The 13,968-nt window shown below is 37.4% G+C and overlaps 1 protein-coding gene across 1 annotated transcript; it reads right to left on the bottom strand.

The window, feature by feature from the left end:
• Positions 1-1,846: 1,846 nt before the first annotated feature.
• LOC103798340 (retinol dehydrogenase 8-like) lies at positions 1,847-8,576 on the bottom strand. Its single transcript, XM_009070595.1, has 6 exons — positions 8,480-8,576; positions 7,178-7,339; positions 5,752-5,931; positions 4,747-4,840; positions 2,930-3,113; positions 1,847-2,080 (listed from the first exon to the last, which is right to left on the bottom strand). Exons 1-6 carry the CDS (start codon positions 8,574-8,576, stop codon positions 1,847-1,849), a joined length of 951 nt encoding a protein of 316 aa, XP_009068843.1.
• Positions 8,577-13,968: the final 5,392 nt, after the last annotated feature.

The raw sequence follows: 13,968 nt of genomic DNA, 5'->3' as shown, positions 1-13,968 counted from the left end.
GCGTGGACTCGGTGCCGCTCTGTGAAGCTGCGTTTTCTGCTTTCATCCACCCCACAAGCAGTAGCGTAATGGCGATACGAGACAGAGTTCACCAGACCACGCTGGTGGTTGTGGAAGGCCCATTAAAGCCCACGGTCCTCATCATGCCTTGACGCTTTGTGCTGCAAAGGCAAATTGCCTGTGAATGCTGCCTAGCCCAAGCTGCAGGCCAGAGACGAGCACAGCTGTACAAACCTGAGGTGCTCCTGACAGACACAGACACTGCTTCTCTGTGGATGGCTGTGCCCAAGCCTGGGCTGAGCCCTCAGTGGGTGGCAGTGGGGTCTCAGGCTGCACCTGGGAGTGCAGAGGGGCCATGCTCCCTTCAGCCCCTGCACCACTCTGCTCTCATTGAATTCCTACCTTCTCTTCAGCCTGGCTGCTATTGTCTGCCCCATCCACACACTGATGCTGGGGTGCAGGCACCAGCCAGGTGCTTTGCTGGAAGTGTAAGTTACAAGTGGAACACAGTTGAGGCCTCCAGCTGTGCACAAAGGCTGCTGCAGACCCTGTCCTCCTAGCACTGCCTGCCAGCTGTCTGAGGGAGGTCCCAACACCCCCACCCCTTGGGCCTCACCAGAAGGGTCATGACTGCAGAGGAAACCACAGTTACCTGCGGTGTTACCTGGTACCCACAGGATCTGCCCACGTGGGGGCTGCTGCTTGGCTGCTGGGAGAGCTTCCCTTTGGGCAGGGCAGGGCAGGGATGGGCTGCTACAAGTCCCAGCACGTGGTTAGGTTTTGGCTTAGTGAGAAAGTACAGAAGGAAAGAGAAAGACTCTTCCTGTATCTCCATCTCCAGTGAGCTGCAGCTGGGCTCCGTGGGTGAAACAAGGACAGCTGCTGGAATGTGCTGAGAAGCTGCAGCTTGGAGGCCTCAGGGGCACTTGGCCAGCACCGAAGCAAGGCTGGAGGGAATGCCCTGCAAGAACAGCACTTAAACCCATGCCCCCAGCTTGGCCTCAGCTGACTTGTAGCACTAGGGTGAAAGAAAGAGGAAAAAGACCTCTTCATGCTGGAATTTTGTTTTAACGCGTGCTTATTAGAATAGCTTGGGACGGGAGAGCCTGTGGCTCTGCTGTGACCACTCAATGCACTGAAGGCATTTAATGGTGAAATTACTTATTACAGACAATATTTTTTTTTCAAGAAATAGTACCCAGACAGTAAGAAGATATTTTAAGATCCTTTTAAAAAACATTTTATTGTTCACTAAGTATAATATGCTAATAACCATTGCACATAAAAGAAGCATTCAGAATATTATAAATAATGTATATTGATAATAAATATTCTAGTTGTGACATTTTAAGACTGAAGAGACTTTCTCTTACGTTACTGGTAAATAGATCTGATTTCTGAAAATGAGGATGCAACTGTGATTGAGGGATTACTATACTAATTCTATCTTAATAAGTAAAAAGATACAATATTTTTATGATATTCAGAATCTAAATAGTTTACACACTATACACATCTCAGTATGTATTATATTCTAATACATGAAGGGTATCAGGTTAATATAAAATATGCAAATAGCAGCCTACGTTCATGTTCCCAAGAAAACAGATCTCCATAAAAAGCAAACATGTAACAGAATAAAACTATAGTTAGAGGATTCTAATTGCAAGGTTCTGCAAACTGTAATGGTCAAGGGATAAACATGGAGCTGAATATCTTAGCTAAGCTCAAATAAACATCTTGAATGCCTTTTCACAATTACAGAGCAGAAGCATTGCAGTAACAACATACTGTGTCATCAGTAGCTACAACAAGTAATTCCAACTCGCTCTATATAATCTCATACTTATTGTGAGGGTTTTCCCAGGTCAAAGCTCTTCCTACTTCTCCACCGTAGCAGTTTAATGAAGTTAAGACTTGCACTGAAGATTTTGTCATGCTGAAAAACCATTTTGTAGAATATATCAATGGGTAGATCTCCATTGGGATCTGCATACTTCAGAGTTGTCATTGGAGTGTACAAGGTGTTGGTCTGGTGGCGAAAAGGTGGATTTTCTGCAAGAATTACCTTTACTGTATGCTGGCAAGAATGAGAAATAGAATTTTGAAAGAACTTCTACCAAAATGAAAAACTCCCAGTTTTCAGTTAAACAATGGAAAAGTGGAAGAATAAAGTGCTAGAATTAGAATTTCATTAGAAATTTTTCTTAAAATATTTTAAGGCCATAAGAAGTACTTCTTATTTTTTCTTAGTCTTATTTCTGTTTCTCTATACCATGGAGATAGCACCTTACACTAAAGTATCCTGAACAGTCCTCCAAAATGAGTGTGGGCCTATATGCCTGCAATAGGTAGATCCTTTCTTTTCCAGTTCACTGGGAAAGGATCAGGACAGTTTGCTGCATTTTGCAGCCAGATCTAGGAACCTTCAGTTGATACTGAAGCTATTCCTTACCAACAAACACCTGAAATCACCGTCCCCTTCCACAGCTTGCCTAAACTTGTCTTCCTGCAGGAAGCCCCAAGCACCAGAAACTATACCCATGTATCCATGTTTCCTCTATTGTGCCTTGGTGATCTGGGGTGGCTGACTGCACTTCCCATTAGTGGAGGGATTAGTAGTGAGATGGAGAAGACATTGGCATTACCAATGGTGGGAACCCTGTGTAGATGTATGGTAACACTGCAGAATGTTCAAGGCATCAAGTATCTCAGTGGTATTTAAACTACAAGTTATAGTTGTCTTTAATACTTCAAAATGGACATTGTTTTAATAAAAATTTTAAGCTGTGTAAATTACATTTAATTAAATCTAATGTTTCTACCAGAAGAACTCACCAACCAAGCACTGCATTCATAAATTACAAAGAAAACAAAACCAAACAAAAAGATAAACAGGAAGATGGAGAATTGTTGATGAGTTAGTTACCTCTGCAACATCTTCAGCACTTTGTCCCAGGCTCTGGAAAATCTGTTTGTAATTTTTCAGATAAATATTAGTAAACATCTCAGCTGTTTCTTCATCTGCAGCTGAAAGATCCATTTTCATTCCATCTTCAAACACTTTTCTTTCAAACTCTGTAACCACAGGGCCTGGTTCAATCAAACTCAACCTGTTCAAAAAGCAAAGACATACTGGTTATTGACTATTCCCCATGGAAAATATATCCCTCTTTCTCAAAAAAAAAGACTATTGAAGAGTTGCACAGTTAACAAACAATGTTCAATAGTACATTCTGTAAAGGCAACCCACACTGCATTATTGCTCTCATGCTCCTCCTACCCATCCACATGTAGTGGTAGAAATCTGCATAGTTTAAATTTCAATGTGCTGTAACTGAATTCATGGCATAAGTGAGTGCAGTTGTTACCTGCTGTCTCACAGCTATGGAATGAAGGATGTTTTATCCATCAGAACTTACCAGATATTAAGGAAAATATTTAACGGATAACAAAATTCATTACTTTCTGGACAAAATCCTGCATAGATTTTTTTCTCATGATAACACTAGAAATAGCTGAAAGAGATGGGGGAATTCACCAAACACAGGTTTTCTTTGTCAAGCTATCAGTGCTTCCTAATAACACAATATTATAATAAAATACAATAAAAGACTTCTGCTGTGGGTGGACAGATTTTAGCTGCCACCAAATCTGGAAAATCTTATTTTGCTCAGTAGCATATTATAGCAAGTCACTGGAATACAGTTAGGGGTCAGCTTTTTCCTGTTTTTTCTCAGGCAGTAATTACTCCCAGCTACTGTGTTTATCAAAATGCACTTTGGGACAAGACTTCTTTGTAGACTTGAGTTCTTAAGGGGATGTTCTAGAAGCTCTTCTTTAGAGCTGAATCAAGCTATTGACCTTCACAGCAGAATTCCAGCTACTGCTGGAATTAAAGCCTTTTCCCTTGTGTCACTCTTCACATCGGACCTTGAACTTTTCCCATTATACTTCCCTTTTTTAACCTCCTTTTTGCTGTGTCTTACACTCTTTAAATCTAATTATGAATTTTGGTAAAGCCTGTGTATCATTACATTTATTTTAAGTCCCTCCAAACTTTGCAAGACCAGTATGCAGAATCACAGTTTTGTCTGACATCCCACAACGCCAACTGTCTCTTCATCCACAGCATGAAGGCTAAAGGCTCAGGCACAGAGATGCAATGGATATTTAACAGCTGTTGGACTTTGCACCAATACTAGCAGAATTACACAAGTGTGAATATACATGTGAGAAATCAAACCCCAAAGAACAAGAGCAGTCTCTTAAATACAGTCTAAAACATTAGAAATAGTACACCACATTCTTCTCACCTTCCTCCCACCTCCTGTCATTACAGGCATCTCACCCTGTGTTCCATTCTGATGGATTTGCACTGTATGATGAGCCCTTGAACTTTTTTTTATCTGTGACTTGCCTAAGAAGGCTGTTATCCTTTCTAAAGGAAAGGATTACAAGTTGTCATTGGAATTTTATTCCTGATATTGTATGCAAGAATCTGGTTTCAGAAGAATTACGTAGACTGTATTTTATCCAAAGCTAAACAGCCTTTAACTATTCAAGAGAACATGTTTATTTTAACATCTAGAACTTCTTATTTGCTCATGTAGTGCCTTTTGTGATATATGATTTTCAAGAGCTTCTCAATCTGTTTAGCAGCAAGCTTTATAGATTTGTTTACTAGCTGTTGAATACATTTAAAATTCTCTAAAATACAATTTACACCAGTGGATCAATACTTACTGCAGTTTGAACTTGAGTGCTTGTATAGCCAAGCTTTCACAGAATCCTTCCACAGCAAACTTAGAGGCTGCATAAACATCATTAAATAAGATACCTGATGGTACAAACAAAACATCCTGAGAATGTGATTGTATTCAACATACTAATAGTTTAATTTCAAAAACTGATGTTTTTTTCCCAAAATTTTACAGTCTTGCTGGGAAAACATGAGAAAAATTCTTGCTTATACTGAATCTAAATGCTGATTTTTGCCTGTGTTCTCAAAATTGCTAAGTCTAGGAAGGGACACTCAACTAATGCTCTTCCTCCTCCTCTTACCCAATGCTGTGACCTCTTTGGATGATGTTAAGTATTTTGTAGTCTAAGATATGAAAGTGTCTGTACATACAATACCATCTGCATTATTAATGAGCAAGACTTTAATATGCTATAGATGGACATGGAAGCTGAGTGTAATGCAGGAGATACAGTAATGCAAGAGATCCTGCTTGCATCTGGCACTACATTAATCCATTTAGGTGGAAGGTTAGTATTGTCTAATACAGCTAGGAAGGATGGGATACAAGAGTAGGAGCATCATTATCTGTCACTAAAATTACTCTTGAGTTTTATAAGATGAGAAACTTTACAAAAAGGTGGTACTGTTGTCCAGGATTGGATTTTATTCTATTATTATTGTGCAGAGTTTGTCCCTATTTCCAACAGGAAAAAGCAATGCTAAGCCTTGTTTACCACATAATAAAAATAAAAGAATAAAATTTAAAAAAATTAGAGTTGAAACTCTAAGAAAGACCCCTAAAAACCCATACTACCTAGATGCATAAACCCAATCAAGTCTTAGTGCTGTGCTTTTCATAGTTGGAACTTCAGCATTACAAAGCCCAAGTTAGATAGATATACCAGCACCTACTTTTTTAATTTTTTTTAGATAAGAAGAGGAAAGCTGTACATTCCGAATACTGAACCCTTAGTTCAAACAAATAAAAAAAGCCAAAACAGCTTTGCCTTGTATTCCCATAACACTGCTTATTATGACTATATGGCCACTCCTTCTCCTCTTCATGTCAGGTAGAATCTCCTTCAGGAGTCGAACCAGCCCGAAGAAGTTGGTATCCATCACAGTTTTCATTTCATCTATGGTCTGACATTCAATAGGCCCAATGAGCCCCATTCCAGCGTTGCTAACTGCGCAAAATGGGAGACAACAGTGAGCAACAATCTCCATAAACAAATTTGTAATCTTTACTGGAAAGCATTTGAAAGTAAAATGAGGATTAAGGATTAAATGATCCTTAAATAATCCTTAAAGAAAGGATTAAAAGATGTTATTCTGCCACTAAAGCTTTGCAAATACACTTCACATTTCCAGATTTTTTTATTTTTAATTACATTTTTAATACAATTTAAATTATCCGATATTTTTTACATTGTAACTAATTTATTTCTGATTGGCTCTTTTCTTTAAATTATAAAAGGATTACAGGGAAATGAGCCAAGAATTATCTGTCTTTGTTTATAATTCAGTGTTAAGAACTAGAAGCTGCAGTCAATACCCAGAGGAATGAACAGAAGTCTTCAAAACGTGATTGACCAGGCCATATTTTGGTCTGCTTTTTGTTTTGTTAACATTCATATCTTCAAGAGAGAAAAAGACCAAAACTAAACCAACAAAACACACAAGCAAACCAAAACACACACTTGCATTGATTTTTATTTGCCTCCTGGATTTTTTTAAGTGGGGAATGATGACAGGACTGGCATTCTGCACTACAACTAGTATGTCAAACTAGAGTATAATACATTTTGCAGAAACAGCTTGTTAACCACTGCTTAAATAATTAATAAAAATAAAGACAGGTCCATTATTTTCTATCAGAGAAGATTTAGTAGCTAATGGCATAAGCCATTTCCGTCTGACTAAGGTATTAATATTTATTTCTAGCAAAACAGTATAAAAACACTTCTTGAAGGATTTATAAAGTACAATTTCAATTCTCAATACAAAGTATCCTTACTTTCTTTGCATTTATTCTTTCACTTGCTAATTCCCAAATGCTGTTGCTTTCTTAGTACAGAGAGCTGTTGGCTGCATTGTAAATAGGGTTATGCTTCCTCAACACAAAGTCTTGCCCATGAACGTGCCAGTTTAGACAAAAGTTCTCACATTCACTAAAAACTGTATCATCTTATCCAAGACACTTCCCTGTGATCAAGTTTCTGTTTTGTAAAGAGGGAAAACAAGCTTTCCTACTTTACAGAAGCAGGGTGAGATTTAATCCCCCCGTGGCATGAAGTCTTAAGAATCTTGAATTTGCTATTATTATTACTTTGATAATTTAAAAAATACACTAACGAAACTTCTCCAGGGTATTTGAGATGATGTTATATAGAAATCTGTTATTTGCTTGTAGCACACACATCCTGTACTTGCCTAGGACATCAATCCTCCTGTCAGGGATGCTATTCACACAAGTTTTAATAGACTGTTCATCACAGACATCCAGTTGTTTAATTTCGAGGGTTTTGCCCAGCCTGTGACCTGCAGCTTCCTCCAGGGGCTCTTTCTTGGCCAGATTCCGCATTGTGGCATACACTGCAACACACCAGAGGCAACGGTCACCAGAAAGAAAACCTTTAGTGTGGCAGCTGCACTGAGGAGTATTAAAAATATCATTTTTACATCCAGATCTTAAATATCAGTCACAGAACCTAGATCAAAACTGAATGTAAAAAGACTCTTATTTTCAACAAATACTGTCACTGGCTTCCCTGAGTCTGGTCCTGAAGTCTTCAGGAAATTCAAAGGAAGAATTAAACCTCTATGCACAACAAAGAACATGCAGTGTATGAAGGTAATATTATCACCAAAACGCTAAAAAATAAGTATCACATTATACCACTGAATTGTGCCCAAACCCTAATTTTGGATTCCAGTTATCTCCTCCCCCTCTATTTTTTTAAAATCTCTATCAACATGTTTATCAGAAGAACCATATTTTCATTAAAAAGTGGAAGACAAATGCTTCCTTAGGTTGAAAAAAAATGTCAATTTTTGCAAGCTACTTCTCAAAATAGAAATTACTTGTATCGTTATTGTGGCCTAATTACTCAGGAAGCACTGAATCTGCATCCAGTCAGTTAGCAGCAAAATACTTAGAGAGTATGACAATCAATTACCACAGATTGCTGTGTTCACTTTGCCATCGATTTTCAATCACAGCAAACATCCTGTTTTGCACCAGTAAGACATCCCAGACCCTTTGTTCACCCTCTTATGCCTATACAGGGTTGGAATAATGAAACATGCCTTAAGGAAAAAAAACACAAATTTAGGAACTGTTTACCTAAATTTATTTCTTTGGTGCTCAAATGAGCACGTACATTTCATTCAACAGATTTTAGTGGCCAGAAGCAAAGCTAACAACAACTGTGAGGCATATCCAAGCATACTACAGACATTTTCAGCTATTTGGTTTTATACAACTGTCTATTTCTGTTGTGTGTGTGTGTAAAGTATTTGGTTCAAGTCATTGTGCAGTTTCAATAAAGGTACAGAAATATCAACTGCTTACAGAAAACAGTATATTTTCACTGTATTGTATTTTCTTGACAGTAGAAGAGGAAGACTTAGAAGAAATATGTCACCAAACTGAATCTGTTAAATCACACAGAAAAAAACGCAGCAGTGTCTTAAGAATGTATTTTTATAAAGATAAAGAAGAGATATAGTTACCTTTAAATCTTTCCTGTTCATCTTTTGCCATTTTTACAGCTAATGCCAGTCCAATTCCTGAGGAGCAGCCTGTAATGAGGACATTTCTTCTTGCCATTCTTTTCACTGAGTGGTTCAAGCAAGAGTTCTTCTTCAGAAGAGCAACCACCTTAGTGTAACTACAGTGTAACATGACTGCCTTTAATGCTATCTCCAGCTTCCCTGAGTCAACAGATCTGAAAATGCACACCTGGACCTTGCATGTGTTAAGGAATACATAAGTGATTAAGAGATAATCTCCAGCTAGACAAAAACAGCAGCAGATGCTCCTGCATGTGTTTATAATCTGCATTATCAACATGGATTATATTTAATACAAAATTTGATAAATATTTAAAATGAGACATTTCTAAACTACATGGATGGGGTTTTTTAATAGAAGGACTAGCTTGCACACTACTGGCAAGAGAAGCCTTGCCACAGTTACAATCAGTCTCTAGTGTGAAGTCCTCCCCTCACATCTGTGGAAAGCAAACTGCACCCAGAGTGGGATCCTCTGCTGAAGGTGTTCAGACTTCCTACACCTACAGCACCTCCTTGTTCTTTTGCCACAGAATGAGGAATGGATTTCTTCCCTGATGCCTTACTATTACAAGAGTCCTAGTAGGCATTACAGAAAATAATACATTGAAAAATGGGATGTGGATTTGGAAAGAGACAAGTTGTTGGAAAAATTCCTCACATTTCTTTTTGGCAGTGTTCCCACCCAAGAACAGAGAAGGTTAGCCAGTGTGCCAGCAGCAGAGAACTGACAGATGTTGAACAGACCAGCTTCACTGCATCCTTGCTAACACTGAAATCTCTTTAAACACTTCCTATTCTGCAAGTGACAAGATGGAAATTTTAAAAAAAAAATCAGAACTAGCATGATGTCTGAGTTTTGGACTAGTCTAGTTTTGGAGAAAATATTCTGCCAGTTTCACATACAAACTGTGGATTAAACAGAGGAGCATTTGGACTGGCCCTTTGGTGCAATCAGTATTTAACATACAATAACTATAGGCACACTTCATTCAGACAGAAATCAGTCTTTTGTTTCTGTCCTGAGTGACAGAAAAAAGAAACACCTTAATAAGCAATTAGCCTTATGAACACCATTCAGCTAATTGCAATGCCATTAGACACAGCAAAATGTTTTCCAAGACTAAACAACCCCATGTTAATGCAATGAACTTCAGAAAAATGAAGTTAGTGTTCCAGGATTTGCATAGATGTAAATTGGTTAATAACTCAAGAAAAGTAGGACTCTACAGAAACATCCAACTGAAATTGTTAGAAAAAAACATGCCCATCCTTTTCAAAATAAATAAATTGATTAGAACAGTATACATACAATAATTAACTTCTCAGGCAAGCAACAAAATAGCAAGATAACATCTAAAGGTAAAGAAAAAAAAGTAATTATTCTATTTATCAGGTTTGACCCACAGTTCTACTAGAGAAGTTTATATACAGACAAAATTTTAGTGCAAATGCTATTTAGCTGATTCAGAGATTAGGCAAATTGCTTTTGCTGCACATGCACATTTATATTTAGTGCATGTAGGAGGAGCAAGCACAGCTTTATGCAATGCTCGTTAGTGGAATTCCACTAGTGTTGTGATGCAGCTGTAATTACAGATTGGTTATATTTTCCACTTGAAATCCTGGTTTGAAGGGCTTACATGTTCCCTTACTTTGAAAATCCTGTCTGAAATTTGATGCATAGATTTCTTGCCTGAAAGTAAATTGATGTGCCTAAAGAGAGGGAAAAAATTACTTTAATTTACACCAGTCAACCTAATTCTAATGTTTTTTCTTTACTATTATGTATAGAAACAAAAAGCTTGATTTAAAACACACAATATATTTATTGCTGTAAGTAATAGTATTTTTTGCTACATGATAAATTTCATAATAACAGAATAAATGACCTGAAACTGCAGAAATACTTTAGATGAGTATCTTGGCTGTGTCAGTGGAAGCAGAATGGGTGGCTGGTTTTGTGGAACCACCTAAAGCAGAACATGTGGCATTTGTGGAACGTGTTTACACCACAGTGAAAGCCCCACATGCTGCCCAAGGAGTTCAGCACTGAGCCACTTGCAGAGCTGCTGCAACACAAGATAGGTTTGCTGGCCAACATACACTTCTAATATACAAACCACTAGCATTTAAATTTCAATACATTCAATTCTGTTCCTCTGCTTTACGTCACGTAACTTTACCAACTTACTTTTCTGAAGCATGAGTCACCTGTCTTACTGCATATAAATCATGTCTGCATTCATCAGACTCACATTTAGCCCTCATAACCATGTTTGCAGTTTCTGATGCTTATGTAAATATAAAAGTGGGGCCACTAGCCACTTGTGGCTAAATGGTGTAGTACTTCTGGAAAACTGGAAATAAATATGTTTTTGAACGCAAAGTTATGATGCCATTTTAGTCAATGGTAATTTTTGTATGGATTTTGGTTTGGGAAAAAAAAAAACCAACTCAAGCTTAAGGGCCCTGTCCCACATCACCCTGCATCTGGAAGATACTGCTGTTAGTAAAGCAAACAGGTTCTGCCAGTGCCTGTGATCAAATCAGTGTCCTAAAACATCCTACCAGCAGGTCAGCTTGAATAAGATGTTGTGTCTGCAACACTGTATGTGTTAAAAAAAATTTCCAAACAAAAACTGTTAATAAGGTCACACCCCAAGATGTTAGATACAAAACAAAAGCACACCATTTGAAATCCTTGGAAAAAATGACAGCTGAAATGAATTCCTACAACTTGAATAAGTTATACTTTTTAAATATAAGAAAGTAATTAATATGTTATTATACCAAGGAGATAATCCTAAAACCAGTAAGAAAAATAAAAAGGTTGTCAGTTGCTACAGTACCAAAAATTATTCTTTATTTACAAATACAATGTTAAAATTTCCTGAGTGCACCATTACGATGCCAACACCACCATTCCTGGGTTACTGCTTGTCCAATGGGCAACATCCACTTCTGCATAGTTCTCGCCCCTGGAACAAAGTATCTGTGATCAGAACCTTCCTTTAAACTTCTGCACACAAATTTGCCATATCTAAATCCACTTGTAGCAAGATGTTACTTTCTGCTATTAAGATTTGCCTTGCAAGTCCCAGAAAACTACCTGCAGGTCTCAAGTCCATGGCTGCTTTCTCCAATTCTGACCCCTAGACTGATGGTATCAATGCATTTTTGCTCACTGGGCTTGTAATAAAATTTGCTTTCTCAATGAGCACAATTTACACATTTTTCAACATACTAAGTTCTAGCAGATAAGCAAGAAAATACTACGCAGAATATTTTAAGAAGAAATCTTCATATGTAAATCCCTGTAAAAATTTCATACTGTTTATAGTAAAACAATCTTTTGAAATAACTCCTCTATCTAAGGCTTAAGGTTTCATGTTGGATTGCATTATTGTGTTTAAGTTCCTAACAGCTTAAGTTTCTAACAATTCAGGAAGTGTTTGTAAAAAAACACATCAACAGTATCAAGTATCAAGAGGAAAAAAGCCTATGATGCCTACCAACAAAGCAAGAAAACCAGCAGCATTAAATTAATGTCAGTACTCTGGATTTTCTAGTATACAGAAATAAATGCAGCCAACACTGTATGTTTGTGGATTTTTTTTTTGTTAGTTTCTAGAGCTTTAGCTTCCCCTACCTCCCCTTTCAAACACAAGTTTACAGACTGGATCTAATTATTTAACATTTCATTTATAGAAAAAATCCAGAGTATTAGATCTCTCTAGCATATGACACTCAGCAGCTATGTGTGCAGTAGCTAATGCTGCAGCACAACAAGAGACCATATCAGCCACTAATATTTCACCTCACATTATACTCTGGCCCCTGTTAATTATAAATACAAAAGAGATTATATTGAATCTATTCATGTTTAGCTAGATGCTTATTCTTTATGAGGAATGCTATAAATAGAGTACACAGACATCTGTAAGTAGCACATAAGCAGCTTACAGCTAATGAATGAAAGATTATTACAATAATTTCTAATTAGACCATATATACTTTTATAATAACATTGCAAAAATTACTCCTAGAAAAATAAATTTTTGTAAGCACTAATTTTTTCTTACTTCTCTTAACATTTTAGCACTTTTTTTTCCTCATTTCAGGAGAAACTGTGGTCACAAAAAATTAGTTTACTATAAATCCAATCCAGTTTTGTTTGGTTTTGTTTTTTTTTTAAAGGAAATTACTTCAATTTCCCAGAAAAGTTAAAAAGCCATTCTGAATTTTCAGTAAGATATTTTCAGCTTCTTTATTTGGAATACTTACAACTTCTAAGGGTAGCAGAGTGCTGCATTGCTACGAGATCTTCACTGCAGATTAAAGCAGGGTAAGAACAAAGAACGATTGAACTGAAAAATCTGTGACCTGGTTATTTCATGAGTCCCACAGGGACAGAGTGGACCAGGACAGAAATCAACCCTCTAATAATTCCTTCCCTGAACTAATATATTTCCTGCAATAAGCAGGGAAGGTAGTATATTTAGGAGGAAAAAAATGAGACAGACTATACCCCTGGGTAAGACACATCCACTGCCCCCCAGCCCTTTTCCCTAGATAGATTAAGCAACTGAGTTTTTAGAACTAGGACAGAAAGTTTCTGTGGAAGACTAGTCAGCCAGTCTGCAGTGTATTACTAACAGAGAAAGTGTTTTCTTACATCATGTTAATATGAACAATTTTTAAACAAAGGAGGAACCACATCACATTCTCAGTGGAGCCAGAAGCCCTCTGCAATGTATTCCATATTTTATGCAGAATGCTTCAAAATCCAGTGTTGTAGCTACTTCACTACAATGACAATAAGCTTAAGATTTTGTTTCTTTCATCCCAAGTCTCTAAAGGAATGTAACTGAAATAGGCCTATTTTCAAATCCTTTCTTATATCATTCTTAGGCCTCTCTCTACCTGGTATTCCTTAGTGAAAACAGTAACAAGGCAATTTGTCTGGAAAGAAAGGATCAAGTCAGCAGTTGTACAGAGGCTAGCTAGAAAATTCTTTCCTTCAGAATAATCCTGAAAGTCCTAGGAAAAGCTGGAAGTATATTAATGCTGCTCTTGACTGTCATAAATAACCTAACAGAAATCAAGATGGAAGAGCTGACATTGCTTTAATTTGCAGTGAAACAATCTTCATATTCAGCTGTGACACAGCCGAGTCCCTACAATGTGGATCAAATGCCTTTGGTGACCACATTCTTTCCTTCAGAATAATCCTGAAAGTCCTAGGAAAAGCTGGAAGTATATTAATGCTGCTCTTGACTGTCATAAATAACCTAACAGAAATCAAGATGGAAGAGCTGACATTGCTTTAATTTGCAGTGAAACAATCTTCATATTCAGCTGTGACACAGCCGAGTCCCTACAATGTGGATCAAATGCCTTTGGTGACCACACAGAAGCTTCTCCAA

The sequence above is a fragment of the Acanthisitta chloris genome, unplaced genomic scaffold (genome assembly GCF_000695815.1).
Source record: "Acanthisitta chloris isolate BGI_N310 unplaced genomic scaffold, ASM69581v1 scaffold19942, whole genome shotgun sequence".
NCBI classification, from domain to species: Eukaryota; Metazoa; Chordata; class Aves; order Passeriformes; family Acanthisittidae; genus Acanthisitta; species Acanthisitta chloris.
Note: the sequence above shows the minus strand (reverse complement) of the source record. Positions and strands in the feature narration are given on the sequence as shown.